Raw genomic sequence first — 23,463 nt, forward strand, 5'->3', positions numbered from 1 at the left:
CGCAGTTAGTCATCCATTATACAGCTTAATCATTCTCAAGAAATGGCAGAGTACTCAGATACTAAATGCTATTTTTTGAGCTATACAATTTTTTTAAGGTAAAAGTATAAAATTCCAAAAAAAAAACCCTCGAATTTTTAAGGTGATAATGAATTTCAAAGAATAAGAAAATTGACCATATTTTAACACGCAAAATAATGTTATTGAATAAGTAATAGTCATTGGAAACACTAAAGTATTTAAATGAAGAGAAGGCTGGCTTATAAAATAACTTACTGGCACCGCTGCTCTCTTTGTCCCCTGTGTGTTTCGCTAAGCTCATGGCATATTCGCACACTTCCGCAGCCTCCCTCTGTGCGAGCTGCCGGAGACACGCCACGGCCGCTCGCCGAAGTAGCAAATGGGAGCTACATAAGTGAACCTGGAAACCGTAACAGTTTTAGACATTTTTTTATAAAAAGCTCTAATTGTACTTGCATCATGAAGACATATAAACACCTAACTTGTGAAGGGGCTCTTCATTTAACAGCCTCAATTGTTTAAAAAATATAGTCAAATAATGGCCTTTTAGAAAAATAATACCAATAAAATATATAAAGAATATTTTGGTAGTGAAAATAACTGTCTCCAGACCTGGGCACTAAGAATCTTACTAAATACAATATATTTAGTAAGTTCCAGAAGGATATTTTCCGTACCTTATTTTACACATGATCCTACTAAACTTTGTCATCTAAACTTTAATCCTTAAGAAAAGTCATTGCATTTCCTGTGGTTTACTGATAACTGTCACTGAGATAAACAAAGTCATGTCATTACTTTCTCAGGTCCTCTTAAATGTGTTCTGTCTCATAAGGTCAACCTCAACAGTACCTTTTAAGAAGAAAAAAAAGGAGAGGAAGCAGAGTGTGGAGTGTGTGTCTGCATCTTCATCACATGTCAGTTGCCTATCTAAGCTGGTATCCAGTAACAGGTTCACCTTGTTCAAGAGGTGCCATCTGTGGCCTCAGAGCCTGGGCATCAGGCCATGGCTTTTGCCAGGATGTTACATGTCACACTGCAGAATTCAATCTAGTGTATATTCTTAGTTGACCATTTTCTTTGTGGGTGTTCTTTGTAAACATTTCTCGTGCATCTGGTTTCTGCCCTGTGGCATTCTCAAACTCCCTGATGATCTGGGACTAATTCAGTTCCCTGAGGTCAGTGGTGAAACAGGAGCAAATTTTGCCGAGTAAAGCTAAATAAATATACCACACGAGGCCTAATGCCATGGCCTTTCAGCTCCTTCACCACATCCTGGGTGACCTCTTCCCTTTCCTCAGCAATGTCTTCCCAGGGTTTCATCTACAGTGCCTTTCCTTCTCCCTATACATCAGCCTCCTCCTGTCTTTACCTTTCTCCCTTATCCAAATGAGACTTAACCCACCATTTCAGGGCTGTCCTGTTAACTTCCTCACCTCCCTCAGCCTGCTGTCATTTAATTGAATCTGCTCGGCCAAAGCCCAACTGTGACTGCAGCCAAGTGTGGCTGCTTGATGCTTGCACCCACCTTGTTTACAGGTGCTGGAGAAAAATCTCACAACGTGGTGAACTGGTACCATCCTGCATCACATGATGGAGCCAAAGGGGCCACTGACCTCTAGGGAACCCTCAGTCCTACCACAGGATTTTGTGTGTCTCCATTTCCTCCAACTCCCATATCCTATTCTCCTCTAACTTCTCACCCTCTTCTTTGCTCCCTCATTCACGGATCTTTGTCCTTCCTTCCATTAAGGAAGTAAAAATCATTAGATAACTCCCTCCACTTCCAGCCACCAAATCTACAAATGCACCTCTACCTACACTCATCCTCTCCTTTCTTGGGGTTGTTCTGGAAGAGCTATCCCCTTCCGTATGCCCTGGAAACTCTACCCCATGAGAAACCTTGGACGATTACTCCCTCTCTGTCCTATACCTTTAACTCCCCAAACCTACTGGCTTCGTCCCAACAGCATTTAAACTTGCTCTCTTCTTGCTACAGTAGGAGAAAAAGAGACTCTCTGGTCTATCACCCCCGGTCCTCTGTCCTCTCCTTTACAGTCAAACTTCTGGGAAGAAGTTTCTATGCATATTCTACCTGTAAGCCAATGTATTTGGGCTTCTATTTGCACCCCTCTGCCAGACGACTAAACAGTTCTTTAAATGCACCCCTCCTTCCTTCTCAGGGCCTTTCATGTATTTTCCCTCTGCCTAAAAATAAATGCTGTCTTTTCCAATACCCTGCTCTTTCCCAAAGTAACTCCTATGTATCCTGAAGATCACACCTTAAATATCACATTTTTTCAGGGCAATCTTTTCTGAATGTCTGAATTATGATAGGCTCCTTGTTAAACGCTCTCCTATAGCGTTTTCTAACTCATTTGTAAATAATCACTGTTGATACTGTTCTCTTGGAACTATAAACTTCATTAATGACAGAGGCTTCATCTTACCTCCCTCACAAATCTATCCCCTGTACTTTGCATGGTGCCTGACACAGAGCAGGCTCTCACCAAACATTTGTTGAGTGAATAAATTAACAACTGTGAGGGTAGCAACAGAGTCTCAGAGGTTATCAATTTATACTTAAGGAAACAGCCCTGACCAGTGTGGCTCAGTTGGTTGGGTATCATACTGCAAAGTGAAAGGCTGCCGATTCGATTCCCGGTTAGGACACATGCTTGGGTTGTGGTTTTGGTCCCTGGTGGGGATGTGTACAAAAGGCAACTGATGGATGTTTCTCTCCCACTTCCTCCCTCCCTTCCCCACTCTCTAAAAAAATAAACAATAAAAACTTTTTAAAATTTGTAAAAAAAATTCTGAGTGGGTAAGACTAAAAACATGCTACATTCATTCCTAGCCAAGAAATAAACAGTTCATCAAAATACTTAAGATGTAAAAAATAAAATCACTAAAAAAAAAAAAGGTACCATAAAACGACTACTGAAGATGAAGCCCTAGATTTCACCATCCAGGAAACATTTTTTTTATTTTGGTCCAGTTTGATCTTTTGGGAAACACACTGGAGCTAACTAAATCAATACGTGAAAGAGCTCCATACTTACACAGAGGCTGGGGACAAGACTAGAGAGATTGACATGCCGTGGTGCGAACATGTGCAGCTGCTGAAGGCAAGATATGGCGGCTGCCTGAACGAGGGAGTCTGAGTGGTCCTGGGTGATCGCACAGCCCACTAAACAGGAAGAACGAATTGTAGAAGTCGTTGCTCCATTTCCTAGTAGGAAAGTAAAAGAAAACGGACAATACCACTATTTATTACTATCAACGAAAATATTTCTAGAAAACAATTATTTTCTAAATAACCTACCTTCCAATTACTATTCAGACTGTTTGGAAATGATTTCAAAACACAATGACATATAGATGACAATACTGTACTTCTTTTAGATTTAGCTAGATTTGTATTTATTTACTGAAAAATTATATTGTCTTTTAAATCCACCAATTTTATTTGAAAGAGCTAAAAGAGTCCTCATTTCTGGTTCTCTGCTAAACCAACATTATCATCTCTATTATGTAATAACTTAAAATCCCATTTTCCAAGTAAGATTACAGTGATCCCTCACCTATTGCTGGAGTTACGTTCCAGAGACCCCCATGATAGGTGAAAATCTGAGAAGTAGCAGTGTTATATTTATTTTCTTATTTATATATATTTTAAGGCTTTATAAACCCTTCCCACACTCTTATAAACCTTTCCCACCCTTTTATTAACCTTTCCCACACTCTTACAAACACTTCATACGCTCTTCATATGCTCTATCATGGGTTTTTAAAAAACCCCACAATACAGTGCAGCTACAAATAAGTGAACCACGATATAGCGAGGGACGACTGTAATAGCAACTTTTACAGAGACAGTAGGAAAAAATAAGTCGTAGTGTTATGTACTATCTATATAAAAATGTCTTAATTGCCAAATATAAGTGATTTAAAACTTTTACCAGTGTAAAATGATATTATACACATAGGAAGACTAAACAAGGAAATCACAGAATCACAGAAGTCACATTCTATTTTGAAATACGCATTACCTCATCATCATCACATCTGCAAGCACCTGATAAACACATGTACTTAGTCAAAGTCACATATTTATTCTCTCCATATCCTTCTGATGTTTACTGAAGAAAGAACTATCAACTTTCTCAAAGAGGACACTGAGTCCAAAAAAGAAATATATCTAAATCACCTATTTTTTTCAATTCCTAGCATTTTTTTCTTAAGATTTGTTTCCACTGCTTTCTTTTTAAAAAATATCTGTCCATGATGGTTAAGAATACAAGCAGAGGATATTGATCCGGGCTTCATTTCTGATTCCAACTACTCAGTGGCATATATATATGATTTTCAAATATATATATTTGAAAAACACTTTCGACCTCTCTCAGCCTCAGTGTCTCATCTGTAAAAAGGAGAGATATATTTATCTCACAGGATTGTCATCATAATTAAATGAGATGATGTTTATAAAAAGCTTGACCCACTGAAAGCATTTAATAAATACTGACATAAAATCTGAAAGTAACTTATATATTCAAGATAAATTCACAGTAATTTGCTGACTTCAGCGTTTAATTGAACCATTAGTGGGATTATTTCAGTGTAACTCAGTGGTAAGAATAGGGAACTCAGAATCATAAATCTACTATTCATTAGTTCAGTACCTCTAAGCAAGTTAGTTATCTTCTCTGAGCTCACTTTCACAGGGAAAAATTAGATGATATTATCTACCTTAGGGAAGTGGTTTTTCAAACTATGCTCCTGATCCTTGGAGTTAAAAAGATAGCAAAGCAAAAGTTCATGAATACAAGTGAATTGTTCTCCAGGCCAAAGGAATTCCACCTTCATCTTTACCTTAATGGGACACCGATTCACATTTCATTTAGAAATGTTTTCTCTGTTCAAGACTTCAAAAAACACTGTGAGTTGCAGGTTTATTGCAGGGATTAAATAAACCTGTTATTTACAAAATATTTTACACATGTAAAAAGCAGAGTTCCACGCTTTCCATCAACTGTAAGTATTCAGTTCATAGTAATGGTTATTATTACTACAAATTTCTTTAAACAACACGATGATGACATTCAGGAAACTGAAAGATAGTCATTATCTGTCTAGTTCCTCTAATTTAAGATGAACTTACCCTGTAGCTCAGGGCCAACAGTAGTGATTATAGCACCCAAGCATCTACCCAAACACTGATGAACTTCCGTATGTGAGGGTGGAACTGTCAGCAGCAAGGTAAGGACTAGAGATAATGTCGGTTCCACATATCGACGATACATTGGGCCGCTGGAGTCCACTATCAAAGCCAGAGAATGAAGAGACCAAGTCTGGAATAAAATACAATTTTAGTTGTCAGAAACAGAGTATATGAAATTAGTTTTTAAGTTAAATTTTAGTAAATACCATCATCTTAGTTTTTAATCTATAACCTAGAAATATTTAAAAATATATTTGTTAAGAAATAAGAGATAGCACATAAGCTACCAGTTGCCAACAATAAAAGTAACATATACAAATGCTATGTTTAAAGTTTCTCTCCAGCATGGCTTTGACTGTCAGAAATAAAATTTCAGTGATGAACTAATTTTCTTCTACTATAATATACACAGGGTCCGGCACAAATAATGACTCTTTTTATTAAAAAATGATAAGCATGTAATTCTGTAACATAATAATACAATACTCAAGTATATCATATAACATTTTAGGTGAAATGTTCAAATTAAAACTATAAATTATTATACCCATATTGTTACTGTACCAACTACTTTCAAGGAGACATTACTTCTGCCGGACCTTGTATAACCCTGGTAAACATATAAGAACCTAACATAAGAACACCTAAATATATAAGGAAAATCTAGAGAACTTCATGAAAGATATAGACAGCAACACACTCATCACAGGGGATTTTAACACCCCGTTGTCAATAATGGATAGATATTTCAAGCAAAGAATCAACAAGGATATTGTGGCATTGCACAACACTTTAGATCAAATGCACTTAATTGATATATACAGAACCTTTCAACCCAAAGAAGCAAATTATACATTCTTTTCAAATGCACAAGGAACATTCTCAAAGATAGATTACATGACAGGACACAAAACAAGCCTCAACAAATTCAAGAAAATTGAAATCATATGAAGCATCTTCTAAGATCACAATGACTTTAAACTAGAAACCAACCTCAAGGAAAAAACTCAAAAACATTCAAATATATGGAGACTGAATAACATGCTATCAAATACTGAACAGGGTAACAATGAGGTCAAGCAAAAAATAAAAAATTTTCTAGAACAAATGAAAATTAACACGCAATAACACAAAATTTATGGGACACAGTGAAGGCAGTCCTGAGAGGGAGGTTCAAAGCAATGCAGGACTACCTAAAAAAAAGACAGAAAAATCTAAAATAATCAACCTAACCCTACATCTACAAGAACTAGGGGAACAACAACCAAGCCGAGAGTGAGTTGAAGAAAGGAAACACTCAAGATCAAAACAGAATTCAATGACATGGAGACTAAAGAACAATTTAAAGAATCGATAAATCCAGGAGCTGGTTCTTTGAAAAGATAAACAAAATCAACAAACCTTTAACCGAACTCATAAAGGAAAAAAAGAGAGGATCCAAATAAATAAAATCAGAAACAAAAGAGAAGTTACAAGAGATACAGAAACACAAAGGATTGTAAGGAATTACAGAACAAATATATGCCAAGACACTGACAACCTAGGTGAAATGGACAAATTTCTAGAACTGTATAATCTTCCAAAACTAATTCAAAAAGCAGCAGAAAGCCTGAATAGACCAATAACAACTAGTGAAATTAAAGCAAATTAAAAAAACCTGGCACACAAAAGCCCTGAACTAGATGGCTTCACAGGCAAATTTACCAAACATTTAAAGAATTAACTCCTATTCTTCTCAAACTATTCCAAAAAATTCAAGAAGAGAGAAGGCTCCCAATCTCTTTTTATGAGGCCAATATCATCCTAATTCCAAAACCAGGTAAAGACACAACAAAGAAAGAAAACTATATGACAATATATCTGATTAACGTAAATACTAAAATCCTCAACAAAATATTGGCAAATCAGATCCAGCAATACATTAAAAAGATCATACAGCATGATCAAGTGGGAGATGAAAAAATGGCACAGTACTCACAAATCAATTAAGTATAATATACCACAGAAACAAAAATTACATGGTCATATCAATAGATGCTGAAAAAGCATTTGATAAAGGACAGCACCCATTTATGAGTATACCTCAACATAACAAAGGCCGTGTATGAGAAACCTACAGCCAACATAAAACTCAATGGGCAAAAACTATAAGTTTTCCCCCTAAGACCAGGAATAAGTCAAGGATGTCTGCTTTCACCACTTTTATTCAACGTAGGACTAGATGTTCTAGCCACAGTGATCAGACAAAAAACAGAAATAAAAGACAGTCAAATTGGAAAGGAGGAAGTAAAACTGACATTGTTTGCAAATGACATGACAATGTACAGAGAAAACCCCATAGGCTCCACCAACAAAGTACCCATCCTAATAAATGAATCTGGCAAAACAGCAGGATACAAAGTCAATATTCAGCAATTGAAGGCATTTTGTACGCAATGAAATATCAAAAACAGAAACTAGGAAAATATCCTATTTATTGTAACAAGAAAAATAAAGTATTTAGGAATAAACCTAACCAAGAAAGTAAAGACCTGTACTCAGAAAACTACACAATACTGAAGAAAAAAATTAAGGAAGATAAAAATAAATGGAAGCAGATACCATGTTCATGAATTGGAAGAATTAACATCATCAAAATGTCCATACTACCCAAAGCAATTTACAGATTCAATGCAATCCCTATTAAAATATCAACTGCATATTTCGCAGATACAGATCAAATATTTCAAAAATTTATATGGAACCATAAATGACCCCAAATAGCCTCAGCAATCTTGAGAAAGAAGAGCAAAGTAGGAGGGATCATGTTACTTGGTATCAAACTATACTACAAAGGCACTGTAATCAAAACAGTCTGATACAGGCATAAATGGAACAGAATAGAGATCCAAAAAATAAACCCAAGTCTCTGTGGCCAATTAATATTCAACAAAAACGGCAGGTGCATAATAAGGAGCAAAAATAGCCTCTTCAACAAATGGTGTTGGGAGAGCTAGATAGCTCCATGCAAAAAAAATGAAACTCGACCAACTTCATCCATACACAAAAATAAACAACTTAAATATAAGTCGCAACACCATAAAAGTCCTAGAGGAGCGCATATGGAGGAAAACCTCAGATATTCCACACAGCAATATTTTTGCTGATATATCTCCTAGAGCAAGAGAAATAAAAAAAATAAACAAATGGGATTACATTAAATTAAAAACTTTCTGCACAGCTAAAGAAGACATCATCAAAATGAAAAGTGATCCAACCATATGGGAAAACATATTTGCCAATGATACCTCAGACAAGGGTTTGATCTCCAAAATATATAAAGAACCCACAGGACTCGACACCAAGAAGATGAACAATCCAATTAAAAATGGGCAAAGGACCTAAACAGCCACTTCTCCAAGGAGAACATACAGAGGGACCAGAGACATATGAATGGATGCTCAACATCACTAGCCATCAGAAAGATGCAAATTAAAACCACAATGAGATACCACCTCACGATGATCAAAATGGCCATCATCAACAAATCAACAAACAACCAATGCTGGCAAGGATGTGGAGAAAAGGGTGCCCTAATATAGTGTAGGTTGGAATGCAGGCTGGTACAGCCACTATGTAAACAGTATGGAATTTCCTCAAAAAACTAAAAAGGCACTCCCTTTTGATCCATCAATTCCACTGCAGGGATTATACCCAAAGAATCCTGAAACACCAATTCAGAAGAACCTACACACCCTTATGTTCATAGCAGCGTTATTTATAATAGCTAAGTGCTGGAAACAGCCTACGTGCCCATCAGTAAATGAATGTATCAAAAAACTGTGGTACATTTACACACTGGAATAGAACTCAGCAGAAAGAAAGAAGGAGCTCCTACTTTTCACCATAGCAGGGATGAATCTGGAGAATATTATGCTAAGGGAAATATGCCAAGTAGTGAAAGACTAATACCATATGATCTCACCTATAAGACAAACCTAATGAACAAAACAAACAAATGCACAAAACAGAACAAGAGGCGTGGAAACAGGAACAGAACTGACACCGACCGGAGAGGAGGGAATAGGGGGATGGGGGTGGAGAGAAGGGGAAGAGACTAGTCAAGAATCAGGTATGAATGATCCATGGACATGGACAACTGGGTGAGGGTTGACTCCAGGAACAGGGGATGGAATGGGTGTAGGAGGGCAGAAGGGGAAAAATCAGGACAATTGCAATAGAACAACAAGATCACTAATTAAAAAAATAAACAAATATAAAAAACTGAGATGTTAATATTTATTAAATTTAATTTTTTAATAATCAGGCTAACATTAGCCTCTAATGTACAACATCAAAGGACAGGAAACACTGAAACATTTATGAATAACAAAAGAAAAGGACTGTGTGCCAGGTACAGTATAACCAACTAAAATATCATCTAAATGTGAAAGCAATAGAAGCTATTTTTTAGATAAGCAAGGATTCCAAAAACATACCAATCAATCCCTTCCTAAAATAATTACTGCTGCAGCAAGTTTTCCTAAGAACAAAGATCTCAAGATAGGAGTTGAGGGCACAAAAAAAGAAAACATTATTGAACAGTAAGTCTCCAATAATTAAACTTAAATATGTGTAGACAACCATACAACTGTGAAGTATGATTTTTTAGTAGATCCTCAAAAAAGTAAGGAAAACTTAAGAATTACTGTTGTACTATTCTGTAAAGAAATATACTGAAATATTAGCTTTGAAGGGATGTATTTGATCCAAATTATGGTATAATGTCCTAATTTGGACCAAAAGGTCACCAATTTGATTTCCAGTCAGGGAACATGGCTGGGTTGTGAGCCAGGTCCCCAAGTGGGGGTGTGCAAGAGGCAACTGATCATGTTTCTCTCCCTCTCTTTCTCCCTCCCTTCCCCTCTCTCTAAATTTTTTAAAGTACTTTTAAAAGTAATTTACTTTTTTAAAGTAAATAAATAAAATCTTTTAAAAAACTGATCTAACAAATATAAGAAAATGCAAAGGGGGGAGAGAGAACAAGTACAAAAGAAAATAAATAATAAAAAGAAAGTACGTTTCAAGAAATATATGTGAAATGTGTTAAATTCCCAGAATAAGACAATTTTAAGATAAGGTTAAAAAACAAAATCCTGTTAAACAGGATTACAAAGAAGACTCATGAAACGAAATAACAAAGGAAGGCCCTAACGCATCTTTCCTACCAACCTATCAGAATCATTACTATTTGATATAGCAAATAATTTTTCTAAAACATTACTTAAACATTTCATATAAAAAAATTAACATTGTACCTGGACTTCAGAGGATGTTCCATCTTGTGCCAGAGCCAATAAAATGCTGACGCTGGTTTTCAGATGTTGTCCTGAGCCAATACCCCCAACATAACGATGCAAACAGCCCAGAGCCAATGAATGCCCAGTCCTGGATACAACATCTCGAGCCGATTTCAACCTGGCAAAAAAGGATGCTCCAGGAGTTGGTTTTCTATTTCCCTTTGGCAATAACAAGCTTTATAAGTCACACACAAAAAGGAGTTTATTCTGGAAATCACAAGACTATAATCAGGATCGCTCTAGCTCCACTCCCAAACAAGAGTTAATTGAGTTTAGAATGGTTAGTTAAAGTGATATATTTCACTGAAAAGAAAGTATAAAGAGGAACCACAACTCCTCAGAAGTACTGCTCACAAGCACTGCTTCCCCATGTCCCTTCTTGTTAATGATTATGACCTAGTTTAGTATAATTAGTACTCAAAATACAGTAATAGTTAAGAATGATTAATTTATATAACTGAAGTATTGGTTCTTGACCATTCTTGATTTTTAACTTCTCTACTTAAGTACTTGATTAACAACCAACAGTCACTAATAACTGCACATTATTATCTTAATCGTACTTATTTGGAAATCTGAGATCGCTCTTTTTAATGAATATTAAAAGAAATCCTTAAAACCTAATGCTAACTTTATCCTCTGTTTCAGGGATAATTTAAGAGATGATAAACTTAGCAGCAGTTAGAAAAAAGAATGACTCATTTAAAAATGTTCATCACTAACAGAACAATGTGGGTGAACTGCAGTAGGACCCCAGAGCACCTCTTCAGGGCAGAGTGCACACGACTGAGGGAGATCCTACTGACAATCTTCCTGACTCCAGTATGTAACATGCAAAAGCTAAATGTACCCCTCACCACACTTAAAGTACCTCACAACTTAGCCAGATTCTAGACTTAAATTAACTACTGAAATAAAAATGAAGCCATTATGAAATAACAAAACACTATCACATGCTATACCATCTGCACAGTCAGTCCAGTATGTAATTACTGATTACTGTATTGTTCAGACCATAAGACGCACCTAGGTTTTAGAGAAAAATAGAAACAAATTTTTGAAGCAAAAAATGTGGTAAAATATTTAATAACATAAATAACATAATATTTCAGCAATGTAAATGTAAACGGAACTCAATATCAGTATTAACAACCATTATTCCTCCCCAATTTGGGGGGGTGGGGTGCATCTTATAGCCTGAAAAATATAGTACGTAAAAGACATTTTGTCTATATGAGAAACCTATTTGTTGGTTGAGAGACCCACTTACTTGTCAAAGCTGTACTGGGCCATTCTAGCAATAAAAGTTGCCTCTCCAACCACCTGAGCCATCCTTCCAAGAGCTTCTCCTGCAGCACACCGTAAGATGGGGTTTGGGTTGTCAAGAGCGCCCATAACCAGCGTCAGAGCAGATTTACGTACTTCCTCAGGTCCTAAAGTACTTTTGTTTTCAGCCAGGCCCTATGGGGGTTTTTTAAAGGCAAGTCATAATTTACATTAAATAGAAGAAAAAAATGTGCTACAAACTTGGTAAATACACATATATCTTGCCATATTATTTTCTTCAGTCATCTTTCACGTGTATATATTATGCCTAGAATCAGTATCTGTTAAGTTGATGGTAATCACTTTCCTAAACATGATTCAGAACATGATACATAACATAGCCATAGTTCAATCGACCCTAAAACCAATAATCCCTGGGGGTGTCTGTATCTAAACACTAATACTTAAAAGTTGTTTTTATATATAAAGAATACTATATTAGTAAATCAACTGTTATTCAGCTGACTGAAATTTACCACGACTTTAAGGAAGTCCTGGTGACTATGAAACTTTGATTCATTTATATAAAAATTCCAGAAGAGATCATTATGTCACAAAGGGTACATCCAATACATATCTAAAGGCTAAATGAGGTAAGAAAAATCAGTAACTGAATGTTGATACAGTTTGTTCATCATTCTAGATATTAATATCTCTGTTCTAGCTAAACCTACTGTCCTAGAACTTAATTTACTCACTTGAGACCAAAAAAATCCAAGTTATGGTGCCTGGGAAAAAATGTTACCTGCAGCAGAGGCATTAGCCAGCATACTTATGAAAAGTACACTGTAGAGCCGTATTACAGTTGGTTCACTAGCTTTCCAACCACTGAGGAAAACCAAGACCACCCCACTTTTTTCAAAAAAACTCAGTGTTAGTGTAAGTTGATGGTCTCTGAATGGGGCATATACCAATGGTTATATAAATGGTACAAACCTACATTTCTACCTGTGCCTTTATCCCCTCTCCCTGATGTTTACAAAACATGAATTAATTCCTGCCATTCAAGACTTGTACTTGTGCCATTTTACTTTAAAACAGTAATACCTTACAATAAGCTTAGTACTGAATAATATAAAAAATGTTCAAATACACCATGAGAGGCTGCAGGTTGAACAGTATAGTGCACAAACTCTGAGAGATACGCAAAACCGTGGTTATTTTAGTTTTCACATGTAGAAACTGAGGTTAAAATGAAGGTTGAAGACATCACATAAGATATAAACCAAGTGAGTAGCAAACCGTGACACAATCTCAAAATGCAGAATTCTTTCAACTATATAACATAGCCTCTCCTGATTTATGATCTAAACCACAAATCAAACTTAGCTTTATCTCATTAACCTTCAGTAGATTATCAGATTTCATTAGACATCTTTAAAAATTCTAAAAGAACTGTCATTTGTAAAATCTAATGGGTCAAACTGAAAGATTAACATTACTAAAATATAAAATGCTTACTAAATTACAATGAGCCTGCCATGAAGTTTCTAGTAATTTAATTAAACTAATATGAAGACAGTTATCAAGTGATATACATTTAAACACGATAATAGTCTAGATACCCCTGCCTTGTTAAAGGCATTAATATCTTAGTTCAAAATATTTATTATGTTTTAAAAGTAAATACCTTAAGTGCACTAAGAACAGCAGTAAAAATATTTAGCTGCACAGCCTGCTGACGGACACCTTTAGCTTGTTTGACACACTCAGCAAAGTGATCCAACATCTGCAGTCTATAACAGTGGAAGAACGATCACATTAACAAAACTTTTTACTCAAACATGGCTCAAAAAATCATCGATAAGAGGAGTATGAGCTAATAGTTTAACAAATAATGCCTTGGCTGTCTCATCTCTATCTCACTGCCACAGCTGGTCCAAACCAGATGTCCTCCTCCTGAATTAATCTATGAACATGTAGTTATCAACTGGAACAAGAACAAAGATTGCACACCATTTCGATTAGGAAAATAAGGCCATAATTCCAGGGGACTTTAACATTAACACCAGCATCCAACAAACTGCCTGGCATATGGCAGGTGTTCAAGGTTGTTTTGAATAGAATAACAATCATTAATTATGTACCTGCGTGGAAGATTTTTAAGGCAGAAGTAAAAAATTGTGGCATAGTTTTTTTTCAAATACTCTCAGATAGAAAAACTAGTACCTCATGCCTTATCTTTGGAAACTAATAGGAGGATTTTTGAAAAAATTAGATTGGGTCAATTATTTGTAATGTAAAAAATTAGAAGTGAATTTTTTTATTATTTCTAAATTTTTAAATGAGAGTTAACAAAAATAAATCAGTAATTTGAGACTATTCTGATAAAAGAGAATGAGATCATTTCAGATTCCCCTAAAAAGAAATGAGGGCCCCGATCAGCATGGCTCAGTTGGATGGAGCATTGTCCCACAGACTAAAAGTTTCTGGGTCCGATTCCTGGTCAGGACATGTATCCAGGTTGCAGGTTTGATCCCTGGTCTGGATGTGTACAAGAAGGCAAATGAACTGATTGATGTTTCTCTCTCTCCCTCCTGCCCCCTTTCTCTCTCTCTAAAAAATGTCATTGGGTGAGGATTAAAAAAAATAATAATAAGAGTTAGGTAAAGGAATCTAGGCAAGTTGGATTTAGTTCTATCTAAGGTAACCATGACATAAACTAGGAAATCAAAATCTTCCTCATGTCACTATTAGGATTTAAGCTCAATTTACAGTAGGTCATGGGTCTCAGGTCAAAACACCCTTCAAAAACTCACATAGTTCCTGTCTCTGGTAAAACGATCCCATTAGAGTTACTGGGGACTAGAGCTGACTACTTCTCCGCTGGCTCTGGCACACGTCCCCAAGGATGGGTGAAAAGGCAGGGCATTCAATACTCAAGGACACCGGTAAGAAGACACACATGGTCTCCAACACTACCGATGAGCATCATTTGCCTATACCTGACCTCAAATGCATAAATATTTTTTAAATTTATTTACATTTTCTTTCCTTACAAAATATTCATTTAATATAGTTTGAAACTATTAACAAAAAGTTATTACCCAGACATTACCACTATGACACTCAGGTACATTCATTTTCTTTTAGGCCTTTTCCTTATGTATACATATCTATACTTGTATACACATGTACATTTTTATGAATTTTAAAATACTGAACTGAGATTACTTCTTGCCCTTTATTTTACTTTTTTCTTTTAACATAGCATAATGAGCATTTTGTGATGTCAAAACATTGTCTGTAGCCCTGACCAGGGTAGCACAGTTGGTTGGGTATTGTACCAGAAAAATGAATGGTCTCAGGTTCAATTCCTGGTCGGAGCACACGCCTAGGTTGAGGGTTTGGTCCCTGGTTGGGGTGTATGTGAGAGGCAACCTATCCATGTTTTTCTCTGGCATCAATGTTTCTCTTCCTCTCTTTAACCTTCCCTCCCCTTCTCTCTATAAATGAATGAATAAATAAATAAAATAAAACATTGTCTGTAAAAAGTATTCCAGCCTGTCGTCTTGCCATAATTTATTCCTCGTTTCTCCAAAACTATTTGTTATTTATTATATTTTAATAAAATTTATTTATTTTTACATCTCCTTGTTCCACAAAAGTCATTGACTACAATTAACTTATTCCTGGGTTCTAGTTATACCTCTCATAGCTAGTTGTATTACTGTGGACAAACCATGAAGTAATAGACCTGAATTTCCTTAGATCTAAAACAAGGACATCAAAGCAGATGCTTTATAAGGTTCCTTCACATTTAATGTTCTTAAACAGTTAGTTATATAGCAACCCAATATTCTTAAAGATATATACATAAAGTGAAATTGCATATTTAAAAATTTCCCCTCAAATTAAGAAGTCTTTAACCAAGTAACCTACACATTTAAAAAGATAACATTTGTGTTATTTTTTACATATAAATATAATAATGTTTTAAGGCATATTTTGTCAAACAAATTATCTGTGAAAGTCCTGCATTAATTTATTTTCCATCTTCCTTTTGGGAAAATGCCTATTAAATTTAGGGACAGTACCTGTGGACATAGAGCACAGAAAACAAAAAAGGTCCTAAGGTCCCATTAGGGAAAAAAACAGTTACCTTAATTTCCCAATTTCCAGACATGGATCACCTGACATACAAAAGTTATTGGGGGATATTTCTTCAGTAACAAAAAGACTTAACAAATTGATATCCCTAATTAAAAATATAATCAAAACCTACTTATAAAATGGCAAATAAACTATTATAGTGGATACCAGATGCTGGTACACAGGGTCAAATCTTAAAAATAGTTTCAGCCCTGGTTGGTGTGGCTCAGTGGATTGAGTGCCAGACTGTGAACCAAAGGGTCACTAGTTCGATTCCCAGTCAGGGCACATGCCTCGGTTTCGGGCCAGGTACCCAGTTGGGGGCTCTCGAGAGGGCCACACATTGATGTTTCCCTCCCTCTCTTTCTCCCTTCCTTCCCCTCTCTAAAAATAATTAAAATATTTTTTAAACATTAAAAATAGTTCCAAATTATGTGGAATTTTTTCATGTAATTTTTTATCATGTAATTTGCCCTTTATGTTATTAAATTTTTTATAAGTCTATTGTTTAATTAGTAATACACCTTATTGTAGAGTTACTGGGATGGGAAAATCTACTGTTTGGATGAAATTCATATTTAGCTAAAATTACTTGACTGACATTCTACTAACCGGTGTTTATAAGAAACATGAGGAAACACTACACCAAAAAGAGCCACCGAAGCATCAATGACCGAGACCCCCAGAGGGAGGGGACCAGGCACCGCTTCTCCAGCAGGTATGCGCAGATAAATGGAGGAGGGGTCGTGCTCCAGAGCCCCACTGCCAGACGCACTGTTTGGCTGGAGCTGCAAAAGGATGCACAAAATTCACTCAAAACCCATTTTAGAAAATTCACTTACTAAAAACTGCACGTCAAAAACAGAACAGGTGAGGAGGAGAAAACATTTAAAACCACAGAATAACTGAGTCTGAAAATTTTTAAGTAGATAACAATGTAATTTGGCCATTTAAAAAAGCCATCTGTAACAACTTATATAATATTAAGAAAAGGACTGTTCATTCTAAAACATTTTTATGCTACCCACCATAAAACGTATAAGCAAAGCAATATCAGAAACAATTTAAACCACAAAAATTTCTTTTAAGCTTCTTTTAAGAAGCTTGAGTAACTCTTTTTAAAAGTACGTAAGAGGTAATGTATTCAGTGGGCAAAAGATTCTAAATGCTCAACCTACTAACTCCCATTCCTCTACAACCTATCAGAAAACAAACTAAAACAAACAAAACACCAATAACCAAAAACCAGCTAAAATTGATCTTTGCTGCAGACACCACATGGTATCTAAATGCAAAGACTATTGAAAAAAGAGAATTTGTCAAATTCTGAGTATTGCCGCAGGTTTACCATTTTCACTACTTATCCACAATTGGGAAGCCATCTTTAAATGCCTATAAAAGCTCAATGAAAACCTGAGTCTACAATATTTTTTAAATGATAATATGTAATAATACCACTGTTTTCAAATAAGCAAGTGTTTCGATTCCCTGCATGGTTTCCTACCTGGTCTTCAATTGACTTATGATCCGTTTCTTGAAGCCAGGAACCAAGAAGAACACTGTCATCATAATGACAGAGGGATCTCAGGAGTGAGGTAGTTGTATTGGCTGAGTTGTCAGTCAGCGTGAACTCTGCCACCAGTGCTCTAAGAAGTGCGTTGAAAGATACTAAAAAATAGAACTTCAGATCAGATTAAGAAGAGTAATTTTTATGAAAATTACAATCATTGCCCACAAAGAGCACCAACATGTTCACAGAAATAAAATAATTAAGTTCCTATTTCTTATTATAAAAATGTATGTTAAATATTTAATGCCATTTTAAATACATAATAATGGTACTTTTTTACTATTGTATTGTACCTTTTAGCCCAATTATTTAAAGCAACCAAAAACTCAAATAGAGAATAGATTCTTTATTTTAAATATATTAAATATGACATGATTATTATATTACTAATTACACAATGATATACAACCACTGAACTAGAGCATATCAAAATTCTTGGGCATGGGTAAACTGGAAAAAAATCAATGACTTAATTTAACATTAACATTTTATATAATATTTAATTTCTGCAAAGTTCATTACTAGCCTACCTCTAGATTCCTAAATTATTACGTATATATTATAATATATATGAAGCAGTTGAGGACAGTTATTAAAAGCACAGACTTAAAAGATTAACCAGCTGGGTTTGAATCCAACCTGTGCCACATACTAGCCCTTAGACTGGGGCAAGTTTTATCACCTACATGTACCCAAGAATATTTATTTATAAAATAGAGCTAATCACCCCATAAGGCTGATGTTAAAGTCAAAGATGTTAATACATGTATACAGCTTAGAAAGAGGCCTGGGACCCAGTAAGTGCTGTGACCACAGTCTTTATAAAGAAAAAGGAAACGGCTATCTTCCCTTGTAGAGTGAGTCAGTGGGAGTGCCATGGTCAGAACTCTAATACTGAGAGAACTGGAAAGATACACTGGGAAACTTTTATCGGGTACCACAAATTTTATTTACCTTCGTATGTTTTTGGAGGTAATAAAGCCAAGATATCATAAAGTCTTAAACGGACCATTGCAGCACTGGCTTTCAGATGAGCTCCATGAGCTTTAATTACAGATGGAATGCTAAAATATCAAAAGTATGGTTAGTATCATCTTATTGGAATAAGTATTACTTATAACCACTTTTTTCAGCAATGTTTCAAAAGTACCATCAAACTGATAGTACTTTGCTAGTTATTACATTTTCATTTCAGTTTATTTTGTGACCTTTACTGTCAGTAACAGATACAATACAAAGTACAATTTTATTTCAGTATATATCATTAATGCAATTTAAAAAGTCACTGTATAAAAATAAGGTTTTACATGTTTCCTACATGATACTAGAGGGAATCAGAATACATTACTATCAATACGTAAAACTGGATACTAATTGTCAGAATGTTTACTTACTGTGACATCATAGTCATGGCACATTCAATAGGGGTCATCAATTTTCTAATCACATCTTCCGTTAGGAGTTCAGGACAATGTGCAACAAAACTCCTCATTGCTAGACAAAATTTTTAAGAGGACAGATTTGGAGCAAGTTTTGTGAGGATCAATAAATTTATAAAATTATATAAAGGTGCCTACAATTCTTATTATAAAATATAAGGTTCTAAAACCAGGACAAACAAAAGAAGAACCAATTGCAACTACAGAGAAAAATCATTAGGAAGAACTAGAAGGACTGGCAGCAGAAATGGAGAGAGGGGAGATATCTGTTAGGGAGATTTCCATGAGCAGGAATTCAGAGATCTATAACCCTACATGAACCTAGATGATTACAAAGAAAGCAACTTCAAAGCAGAATCAATGGCCACAATGGCCCAGCAAGAAGGAATATGTTTACTGGCTCTTTAGCAATAGAACTAAGACTAAAGCAGCTCTTAGATGTATGAGAACAAAACTGACACCTTGCCCTGCCACTCTTGTATCTGGCTCCCACAGTTTGAGAAAAGAAGCACTTGTCACCTTGAGATAAACCAGAAAAGAACAGGGTCACCCAGTATAATTCTAGTTCCCAAATGGAACAAAACTTGAGCCTTTCTTGTAAGTTGCTGACTCCTGAACAAAAACAACTTTATTCATAATTTTTGTAATGCTGACATCTGAAAAACTTATCAATGTTTTCGGATTTGAAAATGATGGGAGGAGACAGTTATTTGTCCATTAAGGAAAGACTAATTGCAAACTCAATAAACTTGGTAATCCTGACTTTCATTTGCCTTTAAACACCCATTCGGTTGTGTTTACCTGGTGACCCAATGCTCTCTGACAGGTGGAAGACTGTGGTACCTAGGAATTAGGAGGCCTGGGTTCTAGCTCCTGTTTTCACTAACTCGACCCTCCTTCTCAGCCTCCATTTCACTTTTATTACACAATTAGCAGACTGGTGTAGGTTATTTATAAAGTTTCTTTCTAAATCTAAAGATCTACAAGCTTTATATAAAGATCTATTAGTTTACATAACAAACTTATTATATATTAAAATAAAAATCTATAGTAATGATTTTCTGTCAATTCACAAACATTTTGGTAATGAAATAATAGTCTGAAAGTGCATCCCTTTCAGTTCTTACCACATAAAGCGCCAGCTCGGCCTTCCAGTGTTACCTGCCAGGTAAAAGAATCGCCTCGGGCCTTCTCAGCCTCCAACTCCTTTAAAGAACGAGGGAAAACATTTCGCCACAGTAGCAACATCTTCGGTAGATGGTAACGAACGACAGATGGTCCTAACCAAGAAAAGGAGAATGCACAGCCATGTATCTATAACATACACTACAACAAAAAAAAATTTGAAAAGAGGCCCTTAAAGCTTTAACAACAGCTAGCATTTCACTCTAATACTAACATTTTCAAAATGTTCTTATTTAGTACATAAAATATGTATCTACTAAAGCATTAAAAGTTCATTTAAAAAGTATCAATATTTTTTGCACACCAATATAAAACAAATCCACAAAAAGTAATCTAAGTAATCTAAAACAAATTACCCAAATATATTCAGAATGGTGAATTACATGTTATCAATGATAAGATATCTCTGGAACACATTTTATGATGACTTTTCTATAAATATATGTACATAAACATATATGCCCACTCCTACACACATATATTTCTCTACCTGGCGGGGGACTATATACAGTCAATTTAGTTTTATACAGGTGCAGCATATTTAGAATTAGCAAGCCTCGGTTCCAGCTCCTGTTACATTCATTAGCAATGTAAATATAGATTTACATTGCTAAGGAATTCATTTAACATACCACTTAATACACTTAACATAAATTTCTAGAAAAGTTACCACTTTTTCTTTTCTTTAAAAAACTAGATCAAAGCACAGTTGTCAAAAAACACATGTTCAAAGTGGTAACTGTACACACACACGCAGACTTCATAGCAGAAGCTAAACATGTGAACTAAAGGGTAGACACAACTCGTCACAATAACATGTCTTTCTGTTCTATGTACAGTGCTACACTTTGCCTCATCTCAGATTTCTCGTGGCACTTTGGAAAGTGAAATGCACAAGGATAACCCCAAGAAAGCAGTACTAACAATACAGTTTCAATACAGTAGGGTGACATTATCACCCTACAAAAATTATGTCACTGATCTTTACTTTGGGGATGAAATGTGCCCCCCACACTCTCATCTCTCTTGATTAACACTAAGCTAGTCAGTTAGACCTTGGTTATTCTAATGGTAAAGATGAAACTAAGTTAACAACTTTCTCGTTAAATGTCTTCAAGCAGAAATTGCCAAAAAGAAAAAGAAATATATTAAGAGATGGAAAAAACATCTTTACCATGTTATAATCTCATTCAAAATCTTGAATGTGAAGTTTAACACCTTTAAATTAAATTCTCTGTATTGTCTACTGACAGTTATAGAATAAGACAAAAGTCCTACTCAAATATAATTATACCTAAAGTCATCAGTGCTCCAAGTAGAAGCCATCCAGCTTGGGTGCGCTGTAAGGACAGCCGGCTATTTTGGGCAGCAGTTCTTAAGAGATCTTCAGCAATACTAACTACCATCTGTAAAAAAAGTTAAAGAAATTGAACAAGAAAATGCATAGCTAATATACTTTATTAAAAAGAAGTTGTCCTCTTTTTGTTGTTACTATTAACACATTTTTAAAGAGACGACATCAGGACCCACTTAATCCTGACTGCACTGCTGACTGCGGAGACCCCAGCACAGCGGTTAAGCATGAGCTCTAGAGCCAGCCTGCCTGGGCTCATCCCAGCTTTGCTGTTTCCTGCTTTCTGGCCCTGGACAAGTGAACGTCCCTGCCTCAGGTCCCTCACTGGCCAAACAGGAATAAAAGTGCCTACTCCACTGTTATGAGGATTAAATAAATTAATGCAGGAAAGCACTCAGAACAGTGCTGGTCCATGTAACCACATGACAAGTAGTATTAGTATTATTGGCACTACTATCCTACATTCAAAGGTTTGAAGTGCTATTATGTGCTATCATAATGAAGTCCTATTATGAAACTGCCATTCAGCTAATCTTATGGTGCTTAATCTCAGAGAAGACAAAGGAAAAATGGGATGAAACAAGCAGCAAATGATTAAATGACAAAGTACAGAGGTGGTAGTGGTCAAAGAGGCTACCAAAGACTGAAGAGTTTTGAAGAGATTTCACAAAAGAGGTGGAACTTGAATTGGGCCTTTAAACAAATAGGTAAGTTTGGTTCAGGCGTATGAACAAGAAGGCGGACAAAATTCTATTGTAAGAGATTAGCCGGAGCAAAGGCAATTACCTGGCAAAGGGAGATGGATGCCTAGACTCAAGTAGTAGCTATGGAGCTCACAGAAATGAATGGACATGGGCCTAATGACCCAGGAAAAAAAGAAGTTAAAATCTAGCCCCAATCTGCCTATATAGAGTTGCAAATAATATTTATAAAAATATTTAATATTTCTGAGAAGAAAACCTACATGATGGTAGTAGGACATACAATAGAAATCAAAAGAAAACTGAGTCATAAGCTCATTCAACTTTAATTATCAAAATGCTAAATATGGCAATAGCCTATTCTCCTAATATTTTTTAATACAGCAGTGTGAATCTTTATTTCTAAAAGCTAAAAGCTTTTATTCTAAATAATGGTAATTATTTAGGGTTTTTCCTCTAAAACAAATTCTAAAGTATACTATACCCAAACAAATTCTATTTATTATTCCTATGTCAGAATTAAATATCAAATTTTAATTAGGGTCTGTCGACTCTGTATTAGCAGAACGCTGTTTTATATTATCATCATAAGTCTGTTGTCTGTCTCCTGATCGCCTAGTTCAACATTAAACACGGAAGGTGTTCCAATAAAAACTAAAGCCCACATGACAGTGCCTGCAAGTCTAGGACCTCTCCCTACCTTCCCCTTGGCATGAGGAATGCCCAGTGGACACTGATGAACTCCACCTAACAAGGCGGCCATTGCAAAACTGTATCCACTAACAGCTTCTGGTGAAGTTTTCAAGTTGTTGAGCCGTTCGGCACACCTGTCCAGAAATGGTGTCAACTGGAAAGGCAGTGCCACAGCCACACAGCGCAAACACCACGCAGCAGCAAGCCGAGCAGCTATACTTGGATGAAGCAGCACAGAAGTCACAGTCTCCAAAAGTCCTAATAAAAAAATACTCAAAAAATTACTCTCTAATGAAGTCAAACCATTTCATGAACTAAAAGACTATGTATTGGGTTGGCCAAAATGTTTAGTTTTTTCTCTAAAATAAAAGACACATTTTCCATTTTCACCAATAACTTGATTGATTTGGATATCCTAAGTATGTTGGTAATCTCCTGCTTCTAGTGGGTAGAGGCTAGGGGTACTGCTAAACATCTTCCAATGAATAAAATGGCCACGTGGCAAAGAATTATTTGGCC

The 23,463-nt window shown here is 35.7% G+C and overlaps 1 protein-coding gene across 2 annotated transcripts in view; it reads right to left on the reverse strand.

Moving 5' to 3' along the window:
- The window catches only part of HEATR5B (HEAT repeat containing 5B), a 71,414-nt gene that overhangs the window by 30,169 nt on the left and 17,782 nt on the right, over positions 1–23,463 (reverse strand). For both annotated transcript variants that reach the window (XM_037165405.2, XM_053666964.1), the window contains exons 10-22: positions 22,952–23,202; positions 21,491–21,602; positions 20,139–20,291; positions 18,967–19,066; positions 18,527–18,636; positions 17,507–17,670; positions 16,615–16,790; positions 13,541–13,646; positions 11,855–12,045; positions 10,543–10,702; positions 5,186–5,375; positions 3,084–3,253; positions 277–421 (exon numbers count right to left, since the gene is read on the reverse strand). In XM_037165405.2, coding sequence (XP_037021300.2) covers positions 277–421; positions 3,084–3,253; positions 5,186–5,375; positions 10,543–10,702; positions 11,855–12,045; positions 13,541–13,646; positions 16,615–16,790; positions 17,507–17,670; positions 18,527–18,636; positions 18,967–19,066; positions 20,139–20,291; positions 21,491–21,602; positions 22,952–23,202 — 2,028 coding nt within the window. The remainder of the gene's footprint in view (positions 1–276; positions 422–3,083; positions 3,254–5,185; positions 5,376–10,542; positions 10,703–11,854; positions 12,046–13,540; positions 13,647–16,614; positions 16,791–17,506; positions 17,671–18,526; positions 18,637–18,966; positions 19,067–20,138; positions 20,292–21,490; positions 21,603–22,951; positions 23,203–23,463) is intronic.

Source organism: Artibeus jamaicensis, unplaced genomic scaffold (assembly GCF_021234435.1).
Source record: "Artibeus jamaicensis isolate MK-2021 breed Jamaican fruit bat unplaced genomic scaffold, CSHL_Jam_final contig_465, whole genome shotgun sequence".
Classification (NCBI taxonomy): Eukaryota; Metazoa; Chordata; class Mammalia; order Chiroptera; family Phyllostomidae; genus Artibeus; species Artibeus jamaicensis.